Genomic DNA, 27,276 nt, shown 5'->3' with positions numbered 1-27,276 from the left:
TCTTTCTCTCAAAATAAATAAACTTAAAAAAAAACATTATAAAACTGAAAAATATCCAGGAAATGTTTGAATACAATAAAGCATCTAACAGATCATTAGTTACCCAATGCTTAGTGAATGCCTATCACAACATATACCTGAATATAGAAAACCCCAAATATAACATAATTAATCACCTATTTTTCCAGAGAATATCCAAAAATTCTGGCTTCTCTGATTATATAAACTTGTAGTAGTATATCTGTTGCAGCAAATATCTATTTAATATTATTTTATACATTTAAAGGCATATATATATTCATATGTATAGAATTTATCACATTCAAGATTATATTTTTAACTGTCATATTTCTTGAAATATTTTAATTCAAGGTCTTCATATTCATGCCTACCACCAGCAGAACCACTTTAACGAAGTTTAATCTAATACGGTTTGGGCAGGAGTGCTTCCTAGTGGGGATTTAAATGTTCAAGTCTAACTCATTTAGTGACCATAGAATGCCATCCACGATAAGTATTTGTCAGAGAATGCCACCTCTAGTACTCAACTCTGTAGATGTTTTGCAGTCCTGTAACCACTGAAAAGTGGGAAAAAGAAAAGGTGGAAAGGAATCTCAAGATAATTCTATAAGCTCAAAGCTTGAAGGTAGCACAGATGAATGAGAAAAAAGAAGTGAGAAAGGGAACCCTAGTGGGGATGGAAGCAAAGAGCAGAGTTTTAGAGAGATTAAGTTGGCCTTGGCTTTGGGCCAGAGGAAGCTGGTGGAAGAAATTATACTGCATGCATAAAGCTCCTTTGTTCAGAAGTCAAACACCATCCATTCTGTTTCATTGTCACACATTTCCCATCTGCATCTACATTACTCCTATGATTCCTCACTAGGCTGCAATTATTATAGAGTTAAATAATATCTAATTTTAATGGAACACTACTCCTTAGCAGGAGTAGCCCACCTAAAGCATATGTAAGAACTCAAATGAGATGACGATCCATGAAGTTGAAATCCCAGTGGTGTCTGTCTCTGAGCTGCCTGTCTAAACAAAGACAGAGACATGCAGAAGCTGGAATACTTTCTTGCATCCAAAACAAATACGGGATTCCAGAAGGAAATCATCACTTCTATTAAATGCTACCGAAAGTCTAAGAAAAATTATCAGGGAAACATTAAACTGAGAACTTCGTAAGGAAGGAGACCGTGTGGTATTCATTTCAGTATTCCATAGTGTCCAGCAGAGAATCAGCCCTCAGTAAAATGTTGAGGATGAAGAATGAAATGAATATTTTGCAATATTAAAGACAACAAGCCCCAAATGGAGTCAGTTATGCTAAACTCCATGTCCCCAAAAGTGAGATTTAACTTCATTATGATTTCAGCTCTCCCAGAAAGGGGATCTGAAAGCAGTCCCTCAGAAATGCCTGAGCAGCATTAGCTAGGTAATCTGCCTGAAAGATCCCTACCATCGCTCCTAGACAAAGTAACTTTGCAATAACCAATCTGCTTTTGTGCTGTAGGAACTGAAAACTTTTCCCTCCTAACCTTCTAGGTATTTTTGCTAATCCAATAATCAAATTGACAGACAGATGAAGAGGGGGAAAAAACAGATTTAATTACATACCTATGGGAGCCCCACAAAGACAGGAAGACTGAGAGGCAGTCAGGCAGTTGAGGCTAAGGAGAGGGGCTAGGGGTCTGGGTCTTCCAAGGGGAGGGAGAAAATTCACAGGATTATGAAAAGAGCAAATATTTGGTAAAGAGTCATTTGTCATGCCATGTAGTTAATTCTTTCTGATAGGAAAAGTTATCTCTGGTAATAGCTCCCTTCCTGGTACAAACTTTTATGTAAATTCGTGTAGACAGTTAAGGGTGAGGTAAAAAGCTTTTCCTGTCTGCTGGGTCTCACTTGCTTTCAGCTCAAAACAATCCCCATGCCAAAGTGGCACAGTTTGGGATGGAACATTCTGTCCCCCGCCCCCATTGCCTAAGCACAACTCCATTGTTCTTGCTTCCTTCTGCCTATAAAATCTCTTGACTCGTACAGCTCTTCGGAGCTTTTTTCTATCTGCTAGATTGGATACTGCCCGATTCATGAATTGCTGAATAAAACTGATAAGAGCTTTAAAATTTACTCAGGTGAATTTTATTTTTTCACAGAATTTTACTGACACTGTTATGAAGTGAAGGTTAGCAGAATATGCCACTGGAAAATATACTTCTTTGGCACACCAATTATTTTGAGAAACTGCAGGAGAGGAGAAGCTCTAAAAACAGAGAAGTCACCCTTTTGTAAAGGAAAACATACCTTTAGAAAGGAAATTTACATTAGAAAAGGGGCCTGTACCAGGAAGAGAGCTATTGCAGGGAAATAGATAACTTTTTCAATTGAAAGATTTATCTGCATGACAGGGCAACCTTTGTGTAACAAGTATTTCCTCCTCTCACCTTTGCAAAGAATTACCTCTTCCCCATCTTGGCCCCCTTCCCTCTTGAAAGCCTTAGACTCCTATTCTTTTCCTTAGCTCAGAATGGTATAGAAGTCTCATCTTTAGGCTTTCTTTTGAGTCTCAAATCTTTGGGGGGCTACTATACTTAACATACACAATCAATATTTTTTCCTCCGGTCTTTATATTACAGGGCAGGTTGGGGGGGGGGGATCTCAGCCAAGAATCTAGAAGGGTCAAGGGAAAATTATTTTTCCTCCCATGTAAGAGACTCATTTTCTTCTTTTCATTTGGAATCTATCTTAAATCCTAACTTCATCAGTCCCTAAGACAGTATTAATGATTGTGCTTTGTCAATAGATTTTATGTCTGATCAGTATTATAGAGAGTTGACTCTCATAATTGATTTGATTACACTTTTACATGCTAGGTTTTCTATTTACATATTTCTTCCAAGTTTACACTAAGTAGAACAAAATAAATTAGATGTAATGAGTTATTAAATCCTCAACTTGATCTCCAAAGATTTTTGAATTTCTCATTTATTGCATAAAATCAATATAATTTCACTTGTATACTGTAATTGTTCACTGTAACATTGATGATTTTTTGAATTTAATATATTGATTTCCATGATGAAACATATACATGTATCTTGGATTAATGACCCAATTTTATTAACCATTGAAATGTTGAGGGATTTTATCATAGCCAACATATCCTGATAAGCATGTATTTGCTAATAAAAAAGCAATAAATTTGAATGGCTTGGCATTAACTCCAAAATCATTCTTCCATACTTGTGTCCTCACATCATAAAATGTCAAAACAGAAACCATCCATGTTAGTGTCAACACTACTGGGAGCTGTACCAACATCAGCGCTACAATAGTAAGATGACAATTTTGAGTACCATATAATTTACTAAAGTTATCAGAAAACTGTTTAATTTCTATAATGCACAAACAATAAAGATTTATTTAAGCGTCTGACCCTTTTTCTTCTGTTCATAGGTAACACTTCAATAGATTTTAAAGTACAACTTTTTTTTTGTAAATAATTATAATTAACCCCTTCTAAAAGAAAAGAGATAAACACAACTAACTTTCTAAAATAAAAATGTCATTAGAATGTTTGCCTTATTGAATTAAAACATTTACTTTATTTAAATCAATCATCAAAGACCAAGAGTGGGACAGAGCAAAATTAAAACAAAAGTCATGTGCTTTCTATTTTAAAATTATAAAAACTTTTTAAAAGTTTCTATTTTATCTAATAAAGACACACTTGATAAATATTGGTTTTCTGGCCGTTTTATGTCAATAAAACTTTTCTTTCTTATAGAGATACAGACTTTTAAAATATTCTATTTGGGGGCGCCTGGGTGGCCCAGTCGGTTAAGTGTCTGACTCTTGATTTCAGCTGAGGTCATGATCTCAGGGTTCGTGGGATCGAGCCTTGTATCATGCTCAATGCTGACAGTGCGGAGCCTGCTTGGGATTCTCCCTTTCCCTCTCTCTCTGCCCCTCTTCTGCTCTCTCTCCCCCACTCTCCCTCTCTCTCAAAATAAATAAACTAAACTAAAATATTGTATTTCAGTGATAATGATATCACAAGAGTCAGTTTTCCACATGTCACTAATGGCTACCATATTGAAGAAACATAAGAAAATATTTTAGCATATGGAACCCATAGATCACAACTTATTTCATTTAAATTAATCATCATCATAATCTACTATGTGTCATGTAATACATATTTAATATTTTAATTGTTTTATCAACCAGTTAAGTTTGGGAATTATCATCTTCAACTTTACAGATATGGAAATTGAAGCTTAAATGGGTTAACTTGTGTAAATTCACAGAAGTACGAAAGAGCTAGAATTTGAGCCTATCTCTACCTAATTCAAAAGCCATGCTCTTGTACCCAATATCAGTGCATTCTTCCAGAACCACTCTTAGACTGCTGCTTTGAAATATTTTTATTCTTAGATGCCATTCCATTAAATAAGATACCATAGTGGTCATGCATAAGTAAGAAGGGTATAAAGTTTTTCAAGATAAAAGAAATGAAATAACAAATGGAATTACATTTATGTATAAAGCAGAGTGAGTTGGTTTTCTCAGCGTATTTACTTTGGTGAATGAAAAATTTATTTAAAAATCAATGGTATTGGAAAGTAACAGTTACAATAGTTTTAGATTATATGATAACCTACATTGCAGTTTCAATGCTAGGTACATAGTGTTTTTGTTCTGCTTGTTTTAGTTTTATATTATGGAAATAATAAAAAAAAGTTTATTTTTTCAGTGAAAGTTAATGACATCATAAAAACGATTAATGGTTATAAATAAATGAAATCATATCAAAGAACACTAGGCACTGTGTTAGTCTGCTCAGTCTGTCATAACAGAATACCACAGGCTGGGTAGTTTAAACAGCAGAAATTTATTTTCCCACATTTCTGGAGACAAGAAGCCCAAGAACAAAATGTTAGAAAATTTGGTTGGTTGTGAGCCCTTTCTTCCTGGCTTGCAGACAGCTTAGCATCCCATCTTTATGATATCATTAAACATAATTACATTGTTTTCTTTTTAATATTTATTTTATTTTTGAGAGAGAAAGACAGAGGGTTCCCTCACACGTAGGGGAGGGACAGAGAGTGAGAATCCAAAGCAGACTCTGCACTGTCAGCCCAGAGTCCAATGTGGGGCTCAAACTCATGAACCATGAGATCATGACCTGGGCTGAACTCAAGAGCCGGACACTCAACCTACTGAACAATCCAGGTGCCCCAACCATAATTACATTCTTAAAGGTCCTGTTTCCAAATACAGTTGCACTGGGGGTTATGGCTTTAACAAATAAATTGGAGGGAGACCCAATTAACTCCATAACAGGCACAAATGACAAAAAAAATTAAGCATATTGTTTCAAATAGAGTGATAAATTTATTACAAACTATAATAACTGTTTTCAAAATAGTTTTTACAAGACATATGGCATTGTTATGGGCTGAATTGTGTCCCCTCCAAAAGTCATATGTTGAAACCCTAACATGGTACTGCAAAATTGGACTATACTTGGAGTTAAGGCCTTTTAGATTAAGATAAAATGAGGCCATTAGGTGGGTCCGAATCCAATCTGACTGATGTCCTTATATGAAGATGAAATTTGGACACACAGACACCAGGGGTGTGTGTACACAAAGGGAAGACCATGTGAGAGGAGGTAGCTGTCTCCAACCAAGCAAAGAGGCCTCAGAAGAAACCCAATCTGCCAACACCTTGATCTTGCACTTCTAGTCTCTGGAACTGTAAGAAAATATATTTCTGTTGTATAAACCTTCTAGTCTGTTATGGTAGCCAGAGCAAATACGGATATGAGGAAATAAGTGCTTTAATAATTAGTTAAAGAATTCATAGGTTAGTATTATAAATAAAGTTCAATGTATAACTTTCATAGTACAGACTCCACATTTTCCCAACTTGATCCTCTCTGACTGGCTACACCTCCTCTTCTGGAATGCAAATACTTTATGTTTTCTTCTCTTATCCCTAATTTTTCATATCTCACAAATTTTTTTTCCATTCTTCTATGACTACCCTGAGACTCAATTTCAAAGTTTTCTTCCTGTTACCACACAAGCTCAAAAAGCAAATGTCTGTGAAAGACAATGTTAATAAATAAATATTTAATGAACATTGGTTCCATTCTGTGTTATGAAGGATGCTGGGTGTCAGAGATGCCAGATAAATGAGAAGTGCTTCCTACCCTTAACATGCACGCAAATTAGTGGGGGTACACTGACTCATAAATAAGTCAGTGGTATGAAAATAATTTACAAAGTTATACATAGCCATGCTGTTTTCCTTAACTGATATAATCTTTCTCATTCGTTCAACCAGATGGGGCACAGAGAAACAGGAAGAAAACATAGACTTGAATGTTCACATATCTTAGTTTTTCCTAAACTTAACAGTCTCTTTACAAGTAATCCTGTGCTTTGGGATAAGCAATCAATTTCAGACCTCTTGATTCCCGCACAAGATGGCACCTGGGAAGAGGCAGATATATTGTCTAATAAATAAAGCTTCAATTTCAGGTTTCCTCACTTTCATGAGTCTCTTCTAAAGCCATGTATATATCTGTAGATCTAAATTTTATATTTTTAATTTGATATTTTGTTAAGGAAGGATCTCCAAATTGTGTAAGGCCTCTCAGAACATGCATCAGTCCTATATTTGGGTTCACATGAAGTAGGTGAGAGGGACTTTTGTATCTGTACAAGCAGGTTTGTGATTACTTCTCTGGATCCTCAGTCTCTTTGGCAATGTTCCCTATCTCTGTCTGGAGCTTAGCTGCCATGTGGGTGGGCATTTGCCACTGAGGCCTGAGATAAAAATCTCGCGCCTCTTAGCCCCATTGAGGACCAAGAAGTCCCTCATAACTGACTTAGCCCCATCCCAGTCCTCATATATTTGTCATTCATACCGTGGCTTCAGAGCCAGCCATCTCCTCCCCTTCTGCGTCTTCAGGGGCGTCCCTGTCATTAGTCAGCCTCTAGAACAGGAGGCTGGGTCTTAGCTCAGTTTCCTTAGGTGACTTCTTTGCTCTTCTCAGAGTGTGTCCCTGTCAGGCCACATTCACAAAGACAACCTCTCCAGGAAGAAAGGACCTGGCCATTGCCATTTCCCTCCTGCCCCTCGGCATAAACACAGAGCCAGCCACCTGGGGAAGCAGCACAGCAAGGACACTGGCTGTCTAACTTGCTTACACTAGCCCCACCCCACATTCTTCTAGTGGAACTGCCATTCTCAGTCAAGCTGGCCTCAGTCCCAGCCTGGGAGACCCCTCCCCCGGAAGACCATCACAAACCCCAGCCCATACCACATCTCCTGACCAGAGTTTTGCAGGGTTTCAATTCTGATGGAGGTGGAGCAAATAATCGCCCCACTGTGTGTCCCAGCCACTCTTCAGCTGTTTCCACACTGTATGCCCTTGGATTGTTCGCCCAGCTTCTCTCCTAGAGCAGCACAGTGCCCTCCAAGCTCTATCACAGCCAAGACTGCTAATCTTTAAAATTCCAGGGTTTAAGCCCATTGGTGGCAAGAACTCATGAAATTCAGCTCCGAAATTCAGCTCCGAAATTCAGCTCCTCTGGTTCCTCTCGTTTTCCAAACCAATGGTTAGGGGGAAACATTCTCCTTGTGTGTTTCCCTGTGTGCTCCTCTGGCTCTCACCCTTCTCGGTGACCACGGCTGCCTCCCCTCTGTAGCAGCCAGGATCTATTTCTCCCCTAAACCACCTCTTCACCCTTCCCACCTTCTTCAATATGGCCTCTTTTCTCCCCTTAGCTGTGTAGTTCTGTCAGTCTTCAGGTCAGTTTCTGGGGGATTGGGGATCATTTGATAGTTATCTAGTGTTGGTGGGACGAGGAGAGCCTAGGGTCCTCCTACTCTGCCATCACCTTCCTGTCTCTCTGTACTATGTCTAACTTTGAAGACCATAATGTTGCCAGGGACTCAAAAATTCTAATTTGGAAATTTAAAAAAAAACCCTGAACACCAAATCTTTCCTTTGAGATGCCTCTTGTTACCCTCCATCCCCACCCCCGCTAAGGTAGCTGAACATCTCTGGCTAACTATGGAGCAGATTCCATACACAAAGAAGAACCAATTTAAAAACTAATATATTTCAAAATATATGAATCCTATTGCATAAATAATTACAAGTAATAAATGCTATTTTAGTGGTACAGGAACATGATTAGATGGAACAGTAACACTGCTTATGGATGTTCCAGTGGTTAAGGATACTGCAAATATAGGCAGACAAAATAATATAAATCACCAACACTCTCCTCAGACTTTTAATAAACATTGCTTTTCCATTTCTTGCTCACTCACCATTTAATCTCTGTAGAGGAATGACAAGTATTTTTCCTATATTTTCTATCAACCATTTACGGAAATTTTCACTTGCTGATTATTTTAGTACTAAAAACCTTACCAATGCAGACTAAAAATTCACAGTGTAACTTGAGCTTATATGAACAGTATTCTGAGAAATAAACTTACTGGTTTCATTCCTCTTTAGTTCTATGGATTTATATATTTATCTATGTGAGAATTCTCAAAGTGAGGTCATGGACAAGAAGAATCAGTATTACTTAAAACTATTATAAATGCAAATTCACATCATAAACTCTGTGGGTTAAGGGCCAGCAACTCACTTAACATGCTATCATAATGATTTGGATGGATGATAAAGCTTGAGAATAATTGCCTTAGACTATCAATCCCATAGCTCATGAAATATTTATTTTCTATTATTTTTCTATTATTTTATTTTTTATTACTTTTACAGATATATATATGTGTGTATATATATGTGTGTGTGTATATATTATATATATAATATATATAGGAAACTTAGTAAATATTTTATAAAAAGATAAATGATACCAAAATCTACCCATCTACTTATGTATCTATCCAAGCCAATATTACATGTTTAAATTAGCATATCCATGCTCTTACTTGAGAAAGTCAAGAAGTGAAGAATGTTGAAAATGAAGTTGAATCACCCTTTCAGTATAATCCATAGGTAAAGACTGACTTGAATGAATTCCAGGTGGCAGTTTTCCACTCAAGTGTAGTATCACATCATAAATGGTCTTATTATATTTGGAAAAGTCATTCAGTCTGGAAAATTTTTGGGATGGCGAGGCTGATGAGTAAAATTGCATTTTATACACCTCCCTATGAGAAAAAAATTTTGAAATTTAAAAAATCTCATAATGTTATATTATGAAAAAAATGTTCAATAACTAAATAAAATTCTATTTACAATCCAATAAGGCATTATAAAGCTCATCTTATTCAGCTACCATTTGTTAGTAAAAATTAGATGTTTTGATAACCCCAGAAGTTTCCATATCTTCTTTTATTTTTTGTTGTTGTTAAATTTTTTTTTAATGTTTATTTATTTCTGAGACAGAGAGAGACAGAGCATGAGTAGGGGAGGGGTAGAAAGAGAGGGAGACACAAAATCAGAAGCAGGATCCAGGCTCTGAGCTGTCAGCAAAGAGCCTGACGCGGGGCTCGAACTCACAGACCTCGAGATCATGACCTGGGCTGAAGTTGGACACTTAACCAACTGAGCCACCCAGGCACCCCTCCATATCTTCTTTTAAACACACATTATTATCTAACATTACAATTGTCAAGTCTGTAAGATTGGATTGTGATTAGAAAATGTAAGTACTTTGGAGAAACAGTATAGGGATTAAGTCCTGGACCCAGCAACTAGTAGCTGGTTGCAAAGTTATGCAAACTCACTGAACTCAAATTTGATACCATTTAAATTAAAGATAATAGGGCACCTGGGTAGCTCAGTCGGTTAAGCACCTGACTTTGGCTCAGGTCATGATCTCATGGCTCATGAGGTTGAGCCCCACAATGGGCTGTGTGCTGACAGCTCAGAGCCTGGAGCCTGCTTCAGATTCTGTGTCTCCCCCTCTCTCTGCCCCTTCCCCGCTCACTTTCTCTCTCTCTCCTTCAAAAATAAACATTAGAAAAATTTTTTTAAAGATAATAATGCCTATAATAGTTTTCTTTTTTTTTTTTTTTTTTTTTAAACTTTTTTTTTTTAAACGTTTATTTATTTTTGAGACAGAGAGAGACAGAGCATGAACGGGGGAGGGGCAGAGAGAGAGGGAGACACAGAATCCGAAACAGGCTCCAGGCTCTGAGCCATCAGCACAGAGCCCGACGCGGGGCTTGAACTCACGAACCGCAAGATCATGACCTGAGCCGAAGTCGGACGCTTAACCGACTGAGCCACCCAGGCGCCCCCTATAATAGTTTTCAAAACAGATGTCAATCAGCACACATGTATACACAAAAACAAATTTACACATATATTTCAATTTAAATTTTAATCATTAAAAGGACACATCCTGCAAATTGGCCTCACAAGTAGAGATTCACATTTTAAAGATAATCCCAGAGAGCTATTGTTCCTATACATGTCTCTGTTCTTTATATAAGACAGTGCAATCTCTATTACCTGATACCTCCTTCAGTGAATTATAATGCATGGTAATTTTTAAATGGAGTAAAAAAAATCCAACCAACTCTTGCTGTCTATAGTTTATTAATTATCTAATACTACACTATCTGTTGGCTAGCCATCAAAATGTATTACTAACTTAGACTGAGAAATAAAAAGTGCTCAAGGGGCCATTTTGAATGGCAGTTGTCCAGTTTGGTAGCTAGTAGGTCTGTATTGTATATTACAGGAGAAAGTATATTGATTTACGTAAGGGTACAACTGCCATTACTCACACTCTGGCTCTTACTCTGTGGCTTTATGGAAGTTACTTGACATCTCTCTCATAAGTAATATATCTAATAGAGCTAGTATATCCTGAAGTTACCAACAAACAAATATGTCATGGAAAAAAATGAACAACCTAAAATATTGCTATAAAAATTATGAAAAAGATAAATGATCTAAACAGAAATAAAACATAACCAGACTATAACTAAAGAAGGAGAAAAAGCAACAAGTTGAATAAAAAGAGAAACAATACATAATATAAACAGACACACAGGGGCCCCACAGATTATAGCTTTGCTTTTTTTAAAAAATTTATTTATTTGAGACAGAGAGAGCATACACTCACGCATGCACACACACAAGTGCAAGTGAGGGAAGGGTAGAGAGAGAGGGAGAGAGAGAATCCCAAGCAGGTTCTACACTGTCAGAGCAGAGCCAGACACGGAGCTCAAACCCATGAACCATGAGATCAGACCTGAGCTGAAACCAAGAGTCAGAAGCTTAACCAAATGAGCCACCTAGGTGCCCCCAGATTATAGTTTTAAGACACAGATATTACTTATTTTTATTTATTTAATTTTAGAAAGAGAGAGAGAGGGAGAGTGGGGGAGAGGGGCAAAGGGGTAAGAGAAAGAATCTTAAGCAGGCTCCACATGCGGTGTGGAGTCCAACGTGAACTCTATCCTATGACCCTGGGATCATTTCTTGAGCCGTACATTCAACCGAGTCACCCAGGTGCCCAAGACACAGATTTTAAAGCAATTATATGTACTATGATTAAGATTAAGAATTTTGTCATCAGGGTATGTGGGTGGCTCCATGGGTTAAGCATCTGACTCTTGATTTTGGCTCAGGTCACGATCTTGTGATTTGTGAGTTCAAGCTCCACATCAGTCTCTGAGCAGCCTGCTTGGGATTCTCTCTCTCCCCCTATCTGTTCCTTCCCCACTTCTCTCTCTCTCTCAAAATAATTGAATAAACTTAAAAAAAAAGAATTTTGTCATCAAAAGCTTCAGATTCTGTGTCTCCCCCTCTCTCTGCCCTTCCCCTGCTTGTGCTTTGTCTCTCTCTCTCTCGCTTTCAAAAATACACAAACATTAAAAAAATAAAAAATATATATATAAATAAATGGAAAATTTATACACAAATCCAGTAAGTAAAATTATGAAAGCAATGACTGAAGTTAACAGCCGACTAAATCAAGTGAAGAGAAAATTGATGCAATGAAATATAGGCCATAGGAAAGCATCCATATTGCAACACAGAGGGACAAAAGGATGAAAAATACAGAAGAGTGAGCAAAGCAGAGGGGCCCAAAAGAATGAGGTAGTCCCATAATTGAAAGGATATTGACAACTTTCCAAAATTGACAAAAAATGAAACCACAGACGAAAGAATCACTATGAACCCTGATAACTACAAAGAACAGGCTCTTTACGATACAACATTTTCAAACAACCAAGAACATGTGAAAATTTTCTTAATATCAAGAGCAGTAAGATGTTAATTCAAACCACATACATTAGAAGGAGGTGATACTGAAAAGACGCACAACATTAACTATTTCTTAGGATAAAGAGCAAGTGGAACTTGCATATTTGACCTGTGGGAGTTTAAATTGGTACACCCATCCTGGAAAATTGCTTAGAAGTATCTTCTAAAGGTGATCATATTTCTAAATTCCTTTTTTATTTATTTATTTTTTTTTTTGAGAGAGAGAGAGAGACAGAGAGAGAGAGAGAGAGAGAGCATGAGCAGGGGGAGGGGCAGAGAGAGAGAGAGAGAGAGAGGGAGAGAGAGAGGGACGGAGGGAGGGAGGGAGGGAGGGAGGGAGAGAGAGAGAGAGAGAGAGAGAGAAACATAAGTAGGCTCTGTGCCATCAGCACAAAGCCTGATGCGGAGCTTGAACTCACGAACCATGAGATCATGACCCTAGCCAAAACCAAGAGTCAGACACTTAACAGACTGAGCCACCCAGAGAACTGCCCCCCATCCCCCGCTTTTCAAAGGAAATTTTTTAAAGGTGATATTTCTATGTTGCAATCTGGCAATTTCACTTATATATATATGCCTTTCAGAAATATGTAACAAAAGACATATATCAAAATTTCCATAGTGGCATTATTCATAATAGAAAACTCCAAAAGCCAGTGAAATATCTATGAACAGAATGGAGAAATTATAGAATATTCAGACAATGGCCTAGTGTACGACATTACTACTAATCTACTACTAAATGCCAAAATGAATCACATGAACATAATACTAAGAGAAAAAAAAATCCAAATGCTACAAAAAAATGCAAACTGTATGATTCTTTCTATGTAAAATTCAACAACACACAAAACTAATATTTGGTCTTAGAATTCAGGATAATTGTTACTACTCTGGGAGGTGGAAGGGAAGTGGAGGTGGCAGGGACTCAGGGATGTGAGCAATGGACTAGTTCCTTGTCTAAGTGGCAGCTATACACATGGTCACATAGTTGTAATTCTGTCCATGTTAAATAGTGACAAAAATTATGAAAATTCAAACAGAGAACTTAAACTCTGGAGTTTACCAATTTATGCTTGGATGATAAAACTGAAAAAAAAAATAAATAAAAAGGCAAGGAAATGATTGACCATAAAAGTCAAGCTAGTAATTTTCTTACAGTTATAGAGATTTGGTAGATTGTGAGGTTCATAAGAGGCTTCTGGGGTGCTGTCAAATTGATAGGTGCACAGGGGCTTGCTCTAGGAGTAAATTGAGGGGTTGTACTTGGTTTGTGCACCTTTCTCTATGTGTGTTTTATTTCATGATTTAAAGCATCACGAGGAAACAGCTTGGGTCTTCAAATTTCCTCTAGCACATGAAGATTGACCAAAATTAGCTACAAAAATGCTGCCCTCAGGTTTGTTAGAGGAAAAGGTGATGTTGCTCATCAATAACTGAATTGTCCATTGGGAGCACAAATTATGATGCATAAACGAGAGTATTTTCTTTAATATCTATATGTATGCATATCCCACATATGTAAACTTTGTATCAATTAAAACCTCGATAATTAATTGTTAACCATATTCCTTGTCTTCTCGTTTACATAATAAGATGGTAAATGATTTTAAGTTTCTGTTTCAATTCTGAGAGTGCCCCTACTTTGGAAATTGAAAATATGCACAAGCAGGGGCGCCTGGGTGGATCAGTCAGTTGAGCGTCCGACTTCAGCTCAGGTCATGATCTCATTGTTTGTGGGTTCCAGCCCCACGTCAGGCTCTGTGTGGACAACTCAGAGCCTGGTGCCTGCTTTGGATTCTGTGTTCCCTCTCTCTCTGCCCCTCCCCTGCTTATGCTCTTTCTCTCTGTCAAAAATAAATAATCATTAAAAAAAATTTTTTTTAAAGAAAATATGCACAAGCCAAAGGCTCGGTGTACCTGTGTCGTGATCTATCTTTTCATGTAAAGAAACCACCTGCCAATTACCACTATTGCCAACAAACAAGTAGTAAAATGGTTAAAGAAGGAAACTAACTGGAAAAAAATTGTAAAATGATCCCTCATTCTTAGAGTAATGTGAAGAAGTGAAAAGGACTCAGGGAAGCCAAGTCTAATCAGTTATTTAACTGGTTTCATTCTAACACTCTCAGTCTAAAGACACGTTTTTGTGACTTTTTTGGACATGATTGGCAGAAAGAATAGGCAGGCTGCCCAGAAATAGAGGTGAAACTTTATGTTTATATTATTAAATTTATCAGTGATCTTGCCAGCAGCTCAAAGTGGCAAAGACAAAAGCATACCATACACACACACACACACACACACACACACACACACTCACGCTTTTTAGTAAACATCAGAAGTTCCTGCATCAAGCTGTCAAAAAATCCTGTGCAAGGGAAGGAGAAATATTATTAATGAAATATCATTTGTATAAGTGCTTGGAAAAGATGGGATTTGAATTTACTTTCCACCACCAAATAGAAGAGTTGGTGAATACAATACACGAAGTCAGAAATATTTAACACTACTATCATAATCCTAATTTAATTTAATATTAACAGCTAACATTTACTGAATACTTACTAGGTCCCAACCTCTGTTTTAATAAAGGTATTTCCTCTTTTAAATGTCACAACAACCCAATAAGGTAGGTATTATCATTACCTCCTTTTTACAAATAAGGACTCAGAGGCAATGAAAAATATTTTAGGGGCGCCTGGGTGGCACAGTCGGTTAAGCGTCCGACTTCAGCCAGGTCACGATCTTGCGGTCCGTGAGTTCGAGCCCCGCGTCGGGCTCTGGGCTGATGGCTCAGAGCCTGGAGCCTGCTTCCGATTCTGTGTCTCCCTCTCTCTGCCCCTCTCCCGTTCATGCTCTGTCTCTCTCTGTCTCAAAAATAAATAAACGTTAAAAAAAAAAAATTTAAAAAAAAAAAAAGAAAAATATTTTATTTGGCATGCTCTTATTATGAATGGTAGAACATTTCAATGATTCATTTGATTTCCTGTGAGATTCTATACATTTACACTAAATGAGAACTTCTGCAATGGAATGTAGCTTTGAAACAATTTCCCCTTTGAACCCATTCCCCCAGGCTTCCTGAGAGGCATTCCCAGATGTGCTCTTAGTGTGTGGCAACTGGAAGGTGATACATGTTGGAATGGAAGTGCAGACTAGCACTGAGATGTACTGCAATCACTTCTCCCAGATGCACTGGAATTTCCAATATGATTTAAATGTTTCTGTGGTCAGTTGCATAGAGACCTTCCCAAGCAGTGTCTGGAAAAAATGTGAACTCCCACAAGTCATCCAAGTTAAAGTTAGGGGACTATGATATTTAGTACATTTCCTCTGATGACTTCTGGAACATAAATTGTGCTCTCTTATAGTTTCCAATAGCCATATTCATCTTTTGGTGATTTGGGAAAGGGCTGAAAATAAATAATATCTAAGGGCCTTGAAGAACTGAAAACAGACTGCTAATCAATAAAGGTAATCTCTTCAAATAATTGGTTTCTGCTATTCCACCTGAATATCTCCCAAATCAACAAATGAAATGGTCCATATTGCCTGTCTGCTGCAAATTGGTGTTTGTAAAGAGTGAAATTACCTGAGATAATACATCAATAAAGCAGCATTTCTGACAACCCATATCTTCAGGTTCAAGAAAGGTGATGCATAAATATGTCAAAATATGTTCAATAATGTTAAAAGGAAAACAAAAAATTTTTGATACCCACACTATAATTCACAATGAATTCTAGTCTTCCAGGTTTTATATCCTGTAGTAGATGACCCTCCAGTCGGGGGTTAGTGCATATAAGGCCAGGCAATTCAGTTTCCCTGCTAACATGGCTGACTTCAGTAAAATTCATGGCTTGCCCAGGAATTTGAGCTTCATTTGGTCTGAAATCCTAGATGTGGCCTGTACACATTAGGGTTACATAACTCTCCTCAGTTCTAGACTACTGTATTCTTAATCTTCTTGAACTAATATACCTAACCATAGGTACATATAGTTTTCAGCCTAAAGCTAAAGACAAAAGTGGAGCTCACGTCTTTCAAGTATTAAAGTTTCCTAAATCCTATTTATTTATTTATTTATTTAATTGATTGATTTGGGTTCACACCCAGTGTGGAGTCCAACACAGGGTTTGAACCTACAACCCTGAGATCAAGACCTGAGCTGAGATCAAGCTGAGTCAGGCACTTAAACAACTGAGCCACCCAGGCACCCCATAAAGTTTTCTAAATCTTAATGTGATCCTGTAATAACTGAAAAGTGGAATGATGCTTAAAAGTACTGGCACTTGGTGGGGGGGGGTAGAATGGTGGGGTTCAAATCCTGGCTCTGCTATTTATCAGGTGAGTGACTGAGAAAGTTGCTTATTCTCTCTCTGCCTCCAGTTCCTCATCGGTAAAATGGGGATAACTATAGTACCTACCTCACAGGTCATTCATTGTAAAGAATACTCACAAAGCACATATAATTATACCTTTTTCATAGTTAAGAGTCTAATACATATGAACCATTATCATTAACAAAATACCATCACAAAATTATTTAAAATTTTTTTTTAATCTTTATTTTTGAGAGAGAGAGAGAGAGAGAGAGTATGAGTCGGGGAGGGGGCAGAGAGAGAGGGAAACACAGAATCTGAAACAGGCCCCAGTCTCAGAGTTGTCAGCACAGAGCCTGACGTGGGGCTCGAACTCATGGACTGTGAAATCATGACCTGAGCTGAAGTGGGACGCTTAACCGACTGAGCCACCCAGGCGCCCCACAAAATCATTTTTACAGGAATAAGGTAGGAAACATATTTCAAAGCAAGTTCAGTAGATGGATTATTAGACCACAATAATGAAAGCAATAACAGAAATGATAGGTCATTAAGCTCGGATAAACAGAAGAGTAAAACTTCAACAAACTACGAGAAAGAGCAACTTTCTGTTCAGGATAATAAAATGAACATATGTGCTCATCTTCTCTCCCTCTCAAAATGTTTCTGAAATGTCAGAAAGACTGGAGACCTTTAAAAACACTCAAATTGGGGAAAGAACCATTAGTATACCAACCTGAAGAATATCTATAAAATAAAGAATTATACTGAGGAATAAGTTAAAATGATGGACTGCACAGCAGTAGGCTACATGGGGAAAGGACGCCATTTTTCCTAAAGGAACTTAAGAGAGACACCAAGATTACAGCTGGCAGATACAGAAGGAGGAAGTGACCTCTGGTACAGAAATCGTGATGATTAATTCAAATGCTATATGTGGAAAAGATATTTGAGAAGGCATGCATCCATAAAACACAAAAAAGGATGCTATTATTAAAGTTAAAGAGGAAAGAAGGGAAAAAGGGAGGGAGGAAGGAATAAAGAACAGAGTTCCTGGAAAACAAAACTATAAAAACCAACTAAAAAATTTTTATAGAAGACTGGAAGAGCAAGTGAAAGTGATCTACAAACTTAAGAAAGCAAAGACAGAGAAATATGTCCAGTTATATCGCAGGACATAACTGAAAGTGGTATAAAGGATCAGTCACGCAGGTCCTCCATCATTCTAAAATGAGATTGAGAGAGACAACAGAGAAAAATAGACAAAACAGAGGACAGGAAATAGGAGGCATGGAAGAATAGTCAAAAGACGAGTATTCTAAGTGAAAGGGCCTAAAGAATACCAAGTAGATTGAATGATATAAAATATTCCCACACTCGGATTTTATTTCATAAACTGCAGAATACATTAGCAGAGAAATGGGAACCATAAAATAATTGTGAGAGAATGAACATGGTACTCACAAAATATGACATCGGACTTCTCATCAGAAAAACTGAGTGATTCCAGATGATGGGGTGATGTAGGAAACATTGAGGTGGGGTGTTCAAAGATGGGCAACATTTGGTTTGGAGCAGCTTTTTTTTCAGGGCTAGAAAGGTCCCCATATTCTCTAGAACTGTCTTCCCCCAAGCAGTACCCAATGACATGAGCTGTTTCCCACTTATCAAAATAGCAAGATACTCAAATCCATCAGGGAACAACCAGACCAGCAATGTAACTCATGACTAGGGATATAAAATAGAAAACTTACTAGAAAATCATCCAAAACTAAAATAGATTTTTAAAAGCTTTTATTATTTGATGCAGTGATCACAACTCTGAAATCCTTCCTATGTAACATCCAGAAATATCTGCTACCACTTAAAACATACATTGGATCTTTTTTTTTTAATGTTTATTTATTTTTGAGAGAAAGAGAGCATGCGCCCACGCACACAAGTTGGGGAGGGTCAGAGAGACTGAGACACAGAATCTGAAGCAGGTACCAGTCTCTGAGCTGTCAGCACAGAGCCTGACACAGGGCTTGAACTCACAAGCGGTGAGATCATGACCTGAGCCAAAGTTGGAAGCTTAACTGACTGAGCCACCTAGGTGCCCCAGATGTATTGAATTTCAGCACCATTTACATTACGAAAATATAGAACAAAATAACATAAGTAAATGCCCCAAAGTTAATGTGAGTGGGCAAGTATTCAAGACCACAGAAATCCAAAAACACATTATACAACAATTTAGCAATCATTACAATAAAAGTATATAGAAAATAGAAAATTAAAATTAAAATAATACACTCTATTAAAAAAAAATGAAAATGAGGGCGCATGGGTAGCTCAGTCAGTTAAGCATCTGACTTCAGCTCAGGTCATGATCTTGCAGTTTGTGAGTTGAAGCTCAATGTCAGGCTCTGTGCTGACAGCTCAGAGCCTGGAGCCTGCTTCAGAATCTCTGACTTCCTCTCTCTCTGCCCCTCCCCTGCTCACGTTCTGTCTCTGTCTCTGAAAAAATAAATAAATGATAAAAAAAATTAAAAAAAAACAACAAAGATGAGAATGTTTAATAGCAAAAATTCTGGGATGCACCCAACAAGGAATAATGAGATAAATTTATAGATCTGAAAATAATTAAACATACAATTCAAGTTTAAAGAAGTAAATTGTAAAGAAAAAATCAGCATTAAATAATTTAGAAAACACAGAAATGGATAAATTATTTCAAGTATTCACCACGTGAGACATAAAAGTTAAATAAATAAAAATTAAATGATGGGGCTTAGCCAGTTAAACGTTTGACTTCAGCTCAGGTCATGAGGTCATGATCTCACAGCTCATGAGTTTGAGTCCTGTGTAGGGCTCTGTGCTGACAGCTCAGAGCCTGGAGCCTGCTTTGGATTCTGTGTCTCCCTCTCGCTCTCTGCCCCTCCCCCGCTCGTGCTCTCTTTGTCTCTCTCAAAAAAAATAAATAAAGTTTTTTAAAATTAAATAAAAATTATAAATGAGCAAGAGACTATGAACATAAAAACAATAATACTAACAGTCACTATTGTCAAATAATGAGTTGGAAATGTCTAATCAATGATTTCCCCTAAAATGAAAATACATCATTAAAATTTACTCAAAATAGGTACCATTTTCAGAACAAACACCAAAGGAGAAAACTGAAAAAGTTATTAACAGAATAACTTTTCTAAAAAATTCCCTGGAGTCAGATGATTGTATGATCAAGCCTGTACATTTTCAGTATATCTGCTGTATTAATTTTCCCCCAGCACAGGTAAAGATGAAATATTACTAACTCATTCTATGAAGCTGATATTGTCCCATTCATTTAAAAAACTGAAAAAGATAACTTATAGGAAAACTAGAGATTTAGCATAACCTACCTCGCTCCTAACTATAGAGGCAAAAATTCTACTATGGCCCTTCTAGTTACAGAGAACCACCACAGCAGCAAAGTTGCAACAAGGGTGGTGCCTAAATTCCAGTTTAAATTAATAACAGAACTAAATGATTTGATATAAACCAAGGCAGTTTATCTACTTTAGACATGCTGAGTCCTAAAAAGCACATAAAAGACTAATGTAAATGTACCGTCTACCAGGCTATACTCTAGATCGAGAGCTGGTATTTCCTTAGCTATATATACATGGGGAATTTCCAAACTTTTTAAAATTTACAAGGGCTTTTCCTACCCATAGTTTACCCCTTCTCATTTGACATTGGAGGAAACTGAGGTTAAGAGATTGTCAGTACTGACCTCAAATCATAAGATGTTTAGAAGAAATTAAAAAATCACACGAATACTAAAGAATCTATATTTGCACTCTTTTGCTTTTCTGAATAGCGTCCTCATAATTTATGAGTGTAGAGCAAAATAATTTAACATTGTGTTTCACTTAAAACAACCTCAAAGAATATATTACATTTTATTATATGATACAAAGCAAAGGATTTAGAGAAACACATAACTGTTACCTTCTTATAGTTTCTGGAATAGAAAGAGAATGGGGTCCTTCAGGCCAGCCAAAGAGACTGAACCAGGTCTGAGCAGCGTGTACAACCTTTTCAAAGAAGTCATATGCCTTTGTTCCTTCTTCAAGAGAAAAGAAGTGCTCATTTTTCTCCTCCTTTTTCATAGATTTATCTTTGTTTTCCTTTGAGGTTTTACTTTTGCCCGAGTTCAATCTTTCAGGTATTATTTCGATTCCTAAAATTCACATTTGTTTGTAAAAAAACAAACAAAAAAGAGTTACATCACCAGAGAGTAAAATATCTTGTCAGCTATTGCTATTTGCATGTAGACAAATAAAGCTCATTCTACAAATTATTCAATGCTCTCAAAGAAATTCTGAGTCAATTGATTATATCTTAAAAATACAAAAATAGCTTTGTTTGCAAAGACCTAAAAGAAATACTTTAAAAATAGATGAGTTTCAACAAAGAAAATCATTAAACTTTCTTCTTGTCATAATGGTGAAAACATTCCCCAAAATGAAACATTTCATTTTGAATTACATATGTAAACTATTTCGACAATTCTTCAGTTCTACTTACTAGAATTAAACCTTAGCTGAAAAACTCATAGAAACAAAATATTGGTTTCATATTCAAAATGACTATATATCCAAGAGAAGTACTTCAATAAAACAAAACATCTCAAGTTATAGAAATTTTCAATATAAAATGATTTTACTTTTTTTTTTTCCAAAATATCTATGTAATGGCACAAGCACACACTCATTTAAAAACCTCACAATATTTAATTGGGTTTGGTCCATTCAGTAAACAGGAACATTTTCAATATTACTCATTCTAGAGAAAATAATATTTGAATAGTTCATTACAAATATAATACCAAATTTGCATATTTATCTATTTCTCTGTGCTCATCTGTTTCTAAGACAGGTAATACTAGATCCAGCTCAACAAATAACAGACAAACCGCTAGTTTGGAAGTTCCCTAACTATACAGAGAGTACTGGGGATGTCACAGCAGATTCACAGGGACTCTACAGGATATTTAACATTTTAGTTAAATATCACTACAACATATGCTGGTGATCACGTGAATTACTACTCTTTGGTTTTTCAACCGAACTATTTAATAAACGGAACTGCTTGGCACATCTTCTGACCTAGGGGGAAAGTACTGAGATAGGAAGTACACTGTGAACAAAAAACATCAGAGAATTTCTGCTCCAGATCATTGCAGACAGCTTCCAGAGCATATGACCCACTTGCAATTAATGAAAAATGCATGGTTTTCTTCATGGATTTCTTCTTACCTCATAAAGCCTAAGTTTTCAACTCAATAATATTAAATAGATCATGTTATGAACTTGGTTGGCTGAGTACATTATTTATTTGCCACATACCAACAAATAATTTTTTCTTTGCAGGCTCAGCATCATTACGTTTAGTCAAAGTAGAAGAGAGTAAACCATCTTCTTGGTAGGGAAGCAACACATTTTCTCCACTCTTCACAGAAATGTCACTCTTATCTACAAATGACACATTAGAACATAGTAGGTCAACAAGCATTTGTGAAATGACTATCAAATTACTGAACCTGAATTTCATAATTATACATAAAATATATATTATATAATAAATATGAATATATACATAGAATAAATTTTTTTAATGTTTTTATTAATTTTTGACAGAGTACACATGAGCAGGGGAGGGGCAGTGAAAGAGAGGGGGACAGAGGATCTGAAGCAGGCTCTGTGCTGACAGCACAGAGCCCATTGTGGGGCTCAAACTCATGAACCTGATCATGACCTGAGCCAAAGTCGAACGGTTAACCCACTGAATCACCCAGGTGCCTCTAAAAAGTTTTTTTTTTTAAGTCTAAATGTCCATTATACTTAAAATAAGATGTCAAGAAAAAACACAATAAAGGCTGATATGGTTTTCTGAGTTGAATTAATTTTATTTAACAAGGCAATTATTATGGCATATCAAAGTTTTTAGGAAATGAACAATGCTCACCTTTAGGATAAACAAAGATGTGTAAACCATTTAAAATGTTTCTACAGTGAAATTTTTGGAATTATTAAATATGGTGCTCAAAAGTGAATATTAAGAAGAACATCACTAACAGAAGTAATTTCTTCTCAATTTTCTGAAATGAAATCACTGCTTCGTTATGAGCTGACACTATTTTGCACAGCTTTCAATCTCTATTCCAGCTACAGTTGCTGTCTATACACTAGAATTTGCCAACATGGTAATATGAACCCAGCCAAAGGGAATGCTAAGAAAAGGCAATAGATGTGAAAAGACCAGATTCCCTATCTACTTATCTATCTATTCACATATGTATATACCTATGTATATTTGTATACATATATGCATAATGTAATCCTGTCAGAAAAACATGGCCTTTGCAGTTAGAAATTTCTAATTTGAAATCTTGGCACTACAACTCCTGAGCTATTAAACCATGGTATGTTCTACAAGATCTCTGAAACATGTTTTTATACACAAAATGAAACGTTCTGAGCTCATGAATTTGTTGTGAGGGTTACTTTATAGGCAATAACATAGATAAGTAAGCTGGTATATACGAAGTTTCTTCCATTCCTTCAATAAAAATCCAATCAGATTTTGACAGAGAATCGTTATCGAGTAGGTGTGTATATCTCTGCAACATTACACTACTAAAGACTTCATTAAAATGAGCCTTAGAAAATCCAATGACAGGGGCGCCTGGGTGGCGCAGTCGGTTAAGTGTCCGACTTCAGCCAGGTCACGATCTCGCGGCCCGTGAGTTCGAGCCCCGCATCAGGCTCTGGGCTGATGGCTCAGAGCCTGGAGCCTGTTTCCGATTCTGTGTCACCCTCTCTCTCTGCCCCTCCCCCGTTCATGCTCTGTCTCTCTCTGTCCCAAAAATAAATAAATGTTGAAAAAAAAAATTAAAAAAAAAAAAAAGAAAATCCAATGACAGAATGATTCATTGTGGATGCATTAGGCAATGTCTTTTCAACTTACTATCAAATGATAAAAAGTTCATAGTGGGGTACATACCCACATCTGTACCCTTCAACTAAAGTCAATGATTCATATAACAGTTTTTATTTAGCATATTAGCTATAAGAAACAAATCATACTGCTTTAATTTTTGATTTACTTAATATGTTTTAAGATTTCACCTTTATTGAACATATCATACTCTAGGGCACCGTAGCTAAGTGTGTAGGCTCCGAGGCCTTACAAATTTGGTTAAAATTCCCTGGGGCAAACTGTTCAAACTCTTTATGACTCAGTTTCTTAATCCGTTAAGTGAAATTAATAAGAGTATCAACTCAGTCGTTGGGGGAACTAAATGAAACAACAAATATAAGGTAGTTAGCAGAGTACCCTATGCCTAGGAAGCATTAAATATATAATACAAATTATGACTATACTTATTTCTAAAGATATTTTAGAACATTTAAAAATCACATTTTTCTATAGTAATATTTACTGAAATGGATGCATTATTTTTAATCCACAGATTTCATACTTAATCAAACACTAAGATTCTATTCCCTTTTTTCTTTTAAAGAAATAGCAATATTTTATACAGTAACTCCTCATTATTTTTTTGGAGGATATTATGAAACTATGAGTGTTAAAGCAATTATAATAATATTTATAATCGTAAAATAATGAAATGATAATAGTAACAATAATTTATAGCTATTTACTCTATTGAGTCCTCACAAAAGCCTTTTGAAATAGATATTATTAGTATCCTATTACTCTCCTACCACGCGTATTTTGCTAAATAACAGATGTTTGAGGATTCGAGAATTAACAATAAAAGCATAAGGCAAATGGTGAGATCAGAACACAAAATAGAATTTCCACCCACGTTCTATGATACTTCATCCACTGCTCTTTCTGTTATATTATCTGAAATCTCCCCTACCCTTCAAGTATATTAGAAGAATATAAAAATATAACACCATGATTGGTCAGAAATCTTTTAAATTTTGAGACTGTGTATAAAATTTGTAATATATATGTGCTTGGAAGGAACAGTCCGCAAGGTGAGAAGAATCTCAGGGAAGTATGGTATGTGGAAGTCCAGAAAGAGTTTGAAGAGGGGTTGGGGCCGGGGGTCAACAGTGTAAACTATTGCTCAGCAGGGAAGTAACAGCAGTAAAGTGGAAGAATGCTCTGCCTCACCCCTGACATGTCCTTCCTGTTAAAGGAAGCTATGGTATTCTAATTATTCAGTTTCCTTTGCTATTGTTCTCCCTCTGTGTGAGAAATTGAGTGGTTTATCTGACTGGTAAATTTGCAAGGAATAAATCAGGAATGCATGGCCTAGATTCACCCTTTTTCCTCTTTGGGAACAAGCCTGTCCACTGAGAAGATATAGCTCCTGTTTCCTCCAGCTGTCATCCTGCACTGGCCCCCAAAGCAGCTAAGAGGGAGGCATAATTTGAAGGGTAAGAGTAAGCAAGATTAGCTGATTAAGTAAGGTCTGAGGATGAAGGGATTCAGATAAAGGAATGGCCTAAGGCAAGAGAGTCTGGCCTCTCTCAGGTTTGTGACAGGAAAGATGATGGGTCAGTTGCATGCTTTGGAAGTTCAGAGTGTTCCTGCCTGATGGTCTCTATTGTTTCTGAAAAGTTCCAGAAAAGGTCATGCCCTGAGACTGAGACAGAACAGTACTAAAGAGTTTCCAAAGGAGTGGGGCACATTTGGAGAAGTGGAGAACAGGGGAAAACCGGTTACAAACATAGAAAAGATATCCAATAGAGCACTGAAACAAGGCCTTGACACTATACACAGATGACACGTTTTTCCCATACTTCATCCTTTCTCCTCGTCTGAGACTGACTCCATCATTCTCCTCCATGTCTTACATTGCACATATTGTTCTTAGTCTCTCACCATTTCCTCTGCCGCAACTCCCAGCTGGCCTACTGATCACTCTCCAATTTTATTTATTTATTTATTTATTTATTTATTTATTTAATTTATTTATTTTTTATTTTTTTAATTTTTTTTTCAACGTTTATTTATTTTTGGGACAGAGAGAGACAGAGCATGAACGGGGGAGGGGCAGAGAGAGAGGGAGACACAGAATCGGAAACAGGCTCCAGGCTCTGAGCCATCAGCCCAGAGCCTGACGCGGGGCTCGAACTCACGGGCCGCGAGATCGTGACCTGGCTGAAGTCGGACGCTTAACCGACTGCGCCACCCAGGCGCCCCTCACTCTCCAATTTTAATTCAGCTCACATCCCCACTGTTCCCTTTCCAAATCACTGATACTCAGAAATCACAGAAGGTTCCCACTATTACAGAATAAAGGGTGCAGTGGCCCCTTTATTGCTTGCCTCGTGTCGCCAGTAAGACCCCCATGCTTTTGTTATATTGCCCTTTGCCCAGATTACCCTGTTCAAGATCATTTGTCAAGCTCTACCCAGATGTCACCTTTCCTATAAAGTCATCCCAGACCCCATATGTCAGCATTACCCTCTGCACCACACCCACATCTCCAACACTCCAACTAGCTCATGTACAATACTCTTAATTCAATCTTCTTTGTATTTATTTATTTATGAGTCTTTGACTAGATTTTCAACTTTCGCAATTAAGAGACACTGCCATATTATACTTTCAGTGCTAAACACAGCTCTTGGAAATGGTAGGCGATTAATAAACATCAGTTAATTTTAAGGTCACTTTATCTTCAGGTGTTGGCTTGGATGACAAGAGCATATACAGTGAGAGTAGGAGACGACAGTCATATCTAACTTACCTTCCTTTAAAATAATTGTTTGTTTATCAAGATGAGTTGCCATATACGGGTAAATAGTAAGAAGACAGTTTTCTGCTGTTCCAGTAACTGGAAGCAAAAACCTAAAAGTGAAAACATTGCATTTCAATAAAATAAATTTTTGAGATGCAGTGAACACAATGAAATATTTTTTACGTATGCTGTATGCCTTAAATGATCAAGACATGAATTATTTATCGTTTTTCTTTTCACCTACTTTGTTTTTCTTAACCACCTACCATATGTATTTTAATGGTGTAAGAATATTTACTTTTAAAGCTTTTAAGAGAGATGGTAAATTTCACTGTCAAGTGTGCTCTAGAACACAGCTTATAATTATGCAGGTTCATAAATGGATTCAGAAAATTTTAGGACTGAAGGAGCCTCAGACTTAATTTAATCACCTTCTTCTTGTAAAGAATCCCTGACAAATGGCATCTGGCTTCAGATGACACTACTAGGGAGACATTACCATAGGAAGACCCATGACTCAGAGACAACCCATTTCGTATCTAGAGAGCGGTAACTTCAGACATTCCGTTTCAGGGCAACAGAGAACAAAATCTACAATCTGATCCCCATTATGTTCCTTCAAATACTTAAAAATGATCACTGTATCTTCTCTAGGCTTTCTCTTCTTCACATTGAAAACATTTATAACATTCAAGGTTTCTTTCAACTACAAGGTCTCCAAAAATTGCACATACCATCTAACTTCTTCAAATGGTCTTTTGTGTTTGTCCTTTAAATATATCTGAGAACTGAAAGCAATACTACAAAAGTTATTCAACTAGTAGAGTACTACTCCCTTCCATAAACTGCATACTATTATCCTATTTTATAAAAGCATTGTGAAATTAATAAGAACTACAAAACTCCTAGGTTA

At 36.8% G+C, this 27,276-nt stretch overlaps 1 protein-coding gene across 1 annotated transcript in view; it reads right to left on the bottom strand.

Annotated features, from left to right (window-relative positions):
- The window catches only part of CFAP47 (cilia and flagella associated protein 47), a 566,656-nt gene that overhangs the window by 351,750 nt on the left and 187,630 nt on the right, over positions 1-27,276 (bottom strand). The window contains exons 27-30 of the mRNA XM_047844880.1: positions 26,373-26,473; positions 21,985-22,110; positions 20,585-20,816; positions 8,987-9,208 (exon numbers count right to left, since the gene is read on the bottom strand). Of these exons, the coding sequence (XP_047700836.1) occupies positions 8,987-9,208; positions 20,585-20,816; positions 21,985-22,110; positions 26,373-26,473 (681 nt within the window). The remainder of the gene's footprint in view (positions 1-8,986; positions 9,209-20,584; positions 20,817-21,984; positions 22,111-26,372; positions 26,474-27,276) is intronic.

This window comes from Prionailurus viverrinus, chromosome X (assembly GCF_022837055.1).
Source record: "Prionailurus viverrinus isolate Anna chromosome X, UM_Priviv_1.0, whole genome shotgun sequence".
NCBI classification, from domain to species: Eukaryota; Metazoa; Chordata; class Mammalia; order Carnivora; family Felidae; genus Prionailurus; species Prionailurus viverrinus.
This window is presented reverse-complemented; position numbering and strand designations above follow the sequence as displayed.